At 35.1% G+C, this 6,953-nt stretch overlaps 1 protein-coding gene across 1 annotated transcript; it reads right to left on the bottom strand.

Moving 5' to 3' along the window:
* Window positions 1-496: 496 nt before the first annotated feature.
* On the bottom strand, window positions 497-2,874 carry LOC111365372 (peroxidase 72-like). Its single transcript, XM_022985864.1, has 4 exons — window positions 2,594-2,874; window positions 1,688-1,879; window positions 1,439-1,604; window positions 497-1,107 (listed from the first exon to the last, which is right to left on the bottom strand). The coding sequence occupies exons 1-4, from the start codon at window positions 2,819-2,821 to the stop codon at window positions 695-697; spliced, it is 999 nt and encodes a 332-aa protein (XP_022841632.1). The 5' UTR covers window positions 2,822-2,874; the 3' UTR covers window positions 497-694.
* Window positions 2,875-6,953: the final 4,079 nt, after the last annotated feature.

Raw genomic sequence — 6,953 nt, 5'->3', positions numbered from 1 at the left:
AACCTCCCCCCCCCCCCCCAAAAAAAAAGAAAAAGAAAATGATTTTAATTTCCATCAAACGGGGGCCTAATTACTCTAGCGCATCACATCCTAGAAACACGGGGTTGCTATATTGGAGCAGTTATGGTTAGAGAAGTACTCATCCATCCTGGTTTGTTGAGAAGCCAAGTCAAGGTTGAGGTATGATGAATGAAGAATAAGTGGATTTACGGCTAGGCTTGGTCATCAGCTCGTTGATCATGCTTGGCGGTGGAGTAGTTCGTCTCAGTATCGTAACATATACTTTGTGCTTAATCGTCTTAAATAGATCGCCCTTTTGTTCGTGTTTGTCATGTATGATACCAATATAACATTACAAGTCTTCTTGTCACCTCTTTCTAAGTTCAAGCCTCCCTTTGGGGATAATCTATAAAAAAAATTAATTTATAATAGTAAACAGAAAATGAAGTTTGACTATTTATAAATAATTTATAAATTTTACTATACGGAGGCTAAATAAAGAGAACCATAGTGAAATAATTGTGGAAGCAGACAATGGACTCTCATTAGGATATACAAACAGCTTTTTACATCACTCCACATTTCCACAGAAATTGACGCAACATTTAGAAAACTTAATCTGAATCAAAGCAATAAATTGAGAAATTGAATAAAACACAGACGTACGGACAAGCTACCACATTCATGAGAACATTCAATTGTTGATCTTTCTGCAGTTCTTACGAATTTCTCCTCTTGATCCTGTCAATGGAGATATATTTCCCATCTTAATCATGGACTTTGCAAATTGCTCAAAGAAAAGGTCATTGTTCTCAGCATATATCTTGACCAACTCGAATGATGCCAGATTCTTAGTTACCAGAACTTCATCAGAATTCAGTAGGCCCTTGAAACTCAACAGATTCTTGAAGTAGCTGTTGTCGAACTTTGTTGGGGAGACAAAATCCAAGAAAAAGAGGTTTTGGTCACCACCGGATTGTGGGCACCTAGTACGCAATTGGGCTGCGTAGGATTGGTCCAGGGTGTAGTCCGGTTGCCCATTTCCTGTTTGGTTATATATCCTTTGCCTGAAGCTGACACATCTTGCATTTCCAATGGTGTGACTTCCTGAAGGAGGATTTACCAGATGTTAAAACATGCATGCTCTATTGTGTTAATCCCAGCATGCAGTGATAAACAAACTAAGCATATTCCCTATTATTTGAGTCGACTGCATAAATTCTTTATGTCAATTATAATCAACTCATCGGAATAAGGCTAATCACATTAATCCCGTATTTGATGGCCATTTTTGATATTTTAAATATTAACTTTTTGGAGAATGTGATTAAAAAGTTTTGTGAATGTACGAAAAATATTTTATTATGTGAACGTGTGGTTTAAAATGAGTATTTTGTTTTAAAGGGAGACAAAGAAGAGACAGTCAAGTTAATTTTACCAGATAATGCCACTAGATCAACAATGTCAAGTCCTTTTAGCATAAACTTAGTGAGGATAGTCTGGAATGTGTTATTTGGAGCAGGAATGTTCTGGTTTGAACCACTCAAACTTGCATCTCTTGAATCTCTTCTTCCTAACGGAACTTCCCAGCTAGGTCCACCAGTCTGCATTACGAACAAATGCCATCATCTTTCACGTGAAATTTCAGTCAATTAATCAAATGGGTAAGTCAGAATGTGTTACTTACAAGAACTGTGGAATCCCTTGCAGCAAGAGCCATAATATCGGCACAAGAAACAGTGTGAGGGCATTCTCTCTCGAGCGCGGATTTTATCTCATCAAGGACTTCAAATCCCCGGGCTGAGTTCCTGTTGGGATTTGATCTCTTCTCACTGATTATGGTTCCAGAGCTGTCCAGAAGTACAGATGCATCACACCCCTGCACGATCATATAAAGATAAAATTAGTAGTGGCTGTTAAAATTAGTACACTTACTTCTTATGTTACTATTGTTTAGTTTTGATGCAAAAGGTGAGAAAAATAAATATTATAATAAACAATAGAGCTACGCATGGTCCAGTTAGTTTCTCGAAAATTTTAGGTATTGAGTAAGTGAAACCGTTGGATCCAAATATAATTATGGAATCATTCAAGTTCGATTCCATTGGATCGGTTCGGTTCAATTCGATTTTGTTCGGTTCCGTACCATAATTAACATTTACAACACTACATAAATATAACTAATAACATATTAGCTTTTAGAAAAAATTGCACTTGGGCTAAAAAATTAGAAATGAAACAAATAATTTGATTAGAAATTGGTTGGGTTGGGTCAAGCTAGCAATAGCTTGAGAGATAGAGTATCAATCAATCATCTAATTAGTTAATTTATTTAGAAAAAATTAAAATAATTTGATTTATTCGATATAAAAAAATTAGGAAGATTCGGTTCGTGGCCTAGAACTGATAACCGAACCGTACCCGCCAGTTCTCAATTCAGATACCCGTTTGGATATTTAACTTGAGAAGAACGTTTGGGTTCGATTCGGTTCGGTTCGGTTCGGTTCAGTTCGATCGGTTCGATTCGAGAGTTTTGCTCAACCCTAGTAAGCATTTCTAAAAATGGAGCATTTAAGCAATTATCAATGGAAACCTTGACAAAGCAGTCATGAAAATGGAGTCTCAGCAATGAAGCAGCCATACGAGCCTCTTTTGCTACTGCCTTGGCAACAATGGACTTGACAATTTCTTGTGCTTGTGGACATGACCTATCGTAGTACTGCGGGTAAAGATAACCAGCATTGGTGCTGTAACAGAAGCTACAAAAAGGTGCAAATGCAAATATAGTGAACACCATGAACAAGTTCTTGAACTGAGACATTTTTCTTAACCTTAATAATCACTCTCTATGAAAAATTAAATGTGTTAAAAGGAAGAAAGAATTGAGATGAAAATTGAATATAAAGTCTGGATATTTATAGAGTAGAGAGGGAGGAAGTATGGGAGGGAGACAATACAGGTGCAGTTGGTGAAATTTCTGTAGCTTACAAGTATTACAGCAAAGATAGCGTACTTCCGAGTTTTATCTTACTAATTAATTAATCAAGCAAAAGTTACTATATGTGATCGTTCAATCATCTTATTTAAAAGTTCAAGTTATTAGAGATGAAACGTTGAATATCAAGTTTAAGAGCTTAAATTATCACATATATGATATATTTGCTTGTCTTAATCAACAATGTCAAAATTGAACTAGATTTGTTCACTCATAAAATGGAATAGTAGTTTTTGGGTATTGACCGCATCTTTCGATGTGTAATCCACATCACTTCTGCTTCTATTGTAACAAAAGATGAATTTTTGAAAGATGCAATTTTTTCATGTTTGGATTTTTGCGTTATATTATGTTATCTTATATAATTAAAATCTGATTTAATCTCATATCAACATCAACAATTAATTTTTTAAACACATTTTAATAAATCAAAATTTTATCAATTATATATTTCATTGACTTTTATTAAAATTTACTAAAATTCTAATTTTAATCTACACCAAATAGGTATAATAGCCTTGGCCACTTTACATACCGAATTCTTGATAAGAATAAGAATTTAGGGGATGGTTTACTTTTCTTTTCTTTGTCAGTGGTCCATCAAATTTGTACAGGATTTCGAACCGACCCGGCAATAAGTTTATAAGACGGTACAATATTTTGTGGAGTACAACGTAAAGCGTTACCTCTATTGTATGAAAATATATAAAAGACAATGAACTAAACAAATACTATTGTGAAATTCCTAACCGACTCATGGAGGAGTAGATCACCAACTTTTTGTGTCAATAATGGCCGACTCGGTGTATTTGATTTACTTAACTAACAATTTTAGGTCTACGACAAGATTAACAATGATATACATATAATAAAATTTAGGGAAAATTGCAGCAGCCGTCATAACATTTTTTATTTTTATTTTTATTTTTTTTGCAGACTTTACCCTAACCTTTATGTTATACAAGCGGATGTTCCTAATCTTTCATAAATATGCATCTAAAGTCCATTTGAACAAAAATAATCCAAAACACTGTTAGCTTACCGAAAGATATTAAGAAATCAACATCCAATAAAACCGTCCAAAAAATCATCCAAAAAGGTATCAATATCCAATAAAATCGTCGTGTAGCAGATAGTTCAAGGAAATTTTTTCGGTCAACTGACTATGTTTTAGACGGTTTCCGTCTAGACAGACATGAAGTACATATTTATGAAAGGTTAAGGACCTCCGCTAGAACAAAATAAAGGTTAGAGTAAAGTTTGCAAAAAATGAAAAGGCCAGGGACCGCTATTGCAGTTTTCCCTAAAATTTATTAACTTTTTTAGACTCATTTTAACATGTCAAATATATTATGATAGTACATGTTAGGTAAGGGGATTGAATAGATTAGACAAAAAGTATATTAAAATAGCTTGTTAAGTTTCATTATAATTCACTTATAATTTGAAGTCAAAATTAATTGAATCACTTATTCACATCTACATACTTATTATCAACACGTTTTGTGGATCCCATTATTCCTCTTCATTAAAATTTTAATATGATGAAACCCAAATAAATGTTGATCAGTTTTATAATAATTTATCATCTATTTGTATAAATTTATAAATGATCAAATTTCATTTTTAATTATAAATTTTAATAACTTCACAAGTACTATCAATTTATCTACAACTCATTTTTTATGTATCTATAAATTAAACCGTTTACGAATTCTTCCTCAGTAGAGGCTTAATTATATGATTAGTCATTTCATAAGAAACAACATATTTCTTTTTCTAATTTAGTTTTAGAATGTACGACACATGTAGTTTGTACTTCCGATCTTTTGTACTAAAAAAATATGATTTGTTATGAGTTATGAGTTGTTCATCAAACCCTGTAATCCATGTTGATTGAAATATTAATCATTGATAATTTGTTGGAAAAGCTAGCTAACCCAAAATGGATATGGGAATCTGATATCAATTTGATTTTGTCTTTTTAATACGACTAAATATTAATTAAATGGGTATGTATGATAATATATTTGGATTTCTTTAATGTAGTTTCCATAATATAACAAAAAAATTGATGAAGTGTCAAACTAAACGTTTACATATGCAAGAAAAATAGGGCTCGTTGAATATATCTAGAAGTGTCAACTCCCATTTGTACGTAGTAGTGAATCATAATCGAGTGTCACTATTGGGCACCTTGACCAATAATAGGGCCCGTTGAATATATCTATGAGTGTAATGCTAATTTGATGTGAGCGTGTGACACCCCCACACTAATATCAAGTTTGTTTAAACAAGAGTTCAAGAGAAAAGGCAATACACTCGATCCATTATAACTTTCGGCATATTATTTGAAAGTAGAAAGTTTTTTCCAATTGTACAAGTCACATGCGTCATACCTTACTATAATAGTACTCGTGAAATTTACAAAATATGTAGTTAAAATTAATATTTGATTTTGAAAACTGAAATTATAAAAGAAAATAAAATCCAAAAACAGAGGCATAATTTTGTATTGTAGGTATTATAGTGAACATACGAAGGTTGGCGCGAACCCTAGAAATATTGGATCTTGACTATGATGTACAATAGGTTCATCATTAAGGAAAACTAAAGATAGTGCAAAATTACAAACGATCTTCAAGAATTTATTTCATGATGTTATGCAAACTCGTAAGATCAAACTAATATAGAAAGGTAATTCTTGATAATTGTTACGTCCTTCGCATACCGCTTCGACACGAGTGAAATCGTATGTGTGAGGCGTCGCTTTCGAAGTGCATGTGCTGAGCTGAGCGATTGAAACCGAATGTTCGAGGCAGAACATAACAAAAAGTGATGATAGTTCGAGACATTGCTTCCAAAGTGCATGTGCCAAGCTAAGTCGACCGAGATGTGGCGTCGCGGAGAAAAATAGAAGCACCACTCTATCGCAAATTTCAGAGATCTTCTGACCAAGATCTTCTTTATATTTTGAGGAATGACTGATGTGACATTTCTACCATATTCAACTCAAAATCAATGTAATTAATTGCCCACCCACTTAGGAAGCGATTGATGAACGCCTACGCATAGACGCCTCGCACCATCCAATGATCACATGTGTCATGTATCTAGCGGTGCCCTTTACTTATAAACACCAAGGGTTTGGCCAAGAATAAGGTAAGCATTCCATAGCCAAGCAAATATATTTTCTCTTCCCCCCTTCGAGTATCGCACATTCTGGCACTGCCACCGTCACTACCTAATTTGATCGTCGGAGTGTATATAGCCGCCGCCGCCACTGTTGGTATCGACCATATATGCTTGATCGTTTGTTATTGCGCGCAGGAAGGATCACTTGGAATAGCTCACCGTTGGCCACATGGAGGGCCCAATTCGTGGATCAACAGATTGACGTCGTCTGTGGGAAACGGCCATTTTAGTGATTCCTAATCATCATCGGAAAAAGCCACCCGAAAATTTAGAGAAAAGCATTCTCCTTGAAAAAAGGCACTCTTGAAAAAGAACAGTGAAATTTAGCAATCTAGTGGAAGTAGAATGAGTTCAAGTAATGATGACATTAATCCGAGAAGTATGAGGGACAACTCTGAAGAAGAGATGCTTCAAGCAAATGTTACACACCAAAGACCTCATCACCTCCATCGCCAAGGAGGTGGAGCGACCCCAAGACTAATTGCAGAAGTTACCCAAATGGCTGCAAGTATGAGGGACATTGCAACAAAAAATATGGCTATGCGTAAGCTCCTCATGCAGGCCCAAGGCCACCAGGGCCTCCAGATGCCAAAAAGGTCCCACACGGCCTAGGAACAGCTACCTACTTCACACAGTCAACGTCACTCAGGACATCGAGGGGAGCCTCCCATTGAAAGGGAGGTAGGAATGGATATCTTCTCATATGCGGCATATACACAAGCAGCAGATCCTCAGTTGGGAGATAACTTCCTACCTGAATACA

Source organism: Olea europaea, chromosome 17 (assembly GCF_002742605.1).
Source record: "Olea europaea var. sylvestris chromosome 17, O_europaea_v1, whole genome shotgun sequence".
Taxonomy (NCBI): domain Eukaryota; kingdom Viridiplantae; phylum Streptophyta; class Magnoliopsida; order Lamiales; family Oleaceae; genus Olea; species Olea europaea.
The sequence above is the reverse complement of the archived record's forward strand: the minus strand, read 5'-3'. Positions and strand labels throughout refer to the sequence as shown.

Bases quoted from the DNA above. Each gene is read 5' to 3' on its own strand.
- LOC111365372 (XM_022985864.1), bottom strand. From the start codon at position 2,821: ATGTCTCAGTTCAAGAACTTGTTCATGGTGTTCACTATATTTGCATTT. The intron at 1,605-1,687 runs GTAAGTAACACA...TTCGTAATGCAG, and splicing joins CAAGGGATTCCACAGTTCTT to ACTGGTGGACCTAGCTGGGA. The intron at 1,108-1,438 runs GTAAAATTAACT...ATCCTCCTTCAG, and splicing joins TGATCTAGTGGCATTATCTG to GAAGTCACACCATTGGAAAT.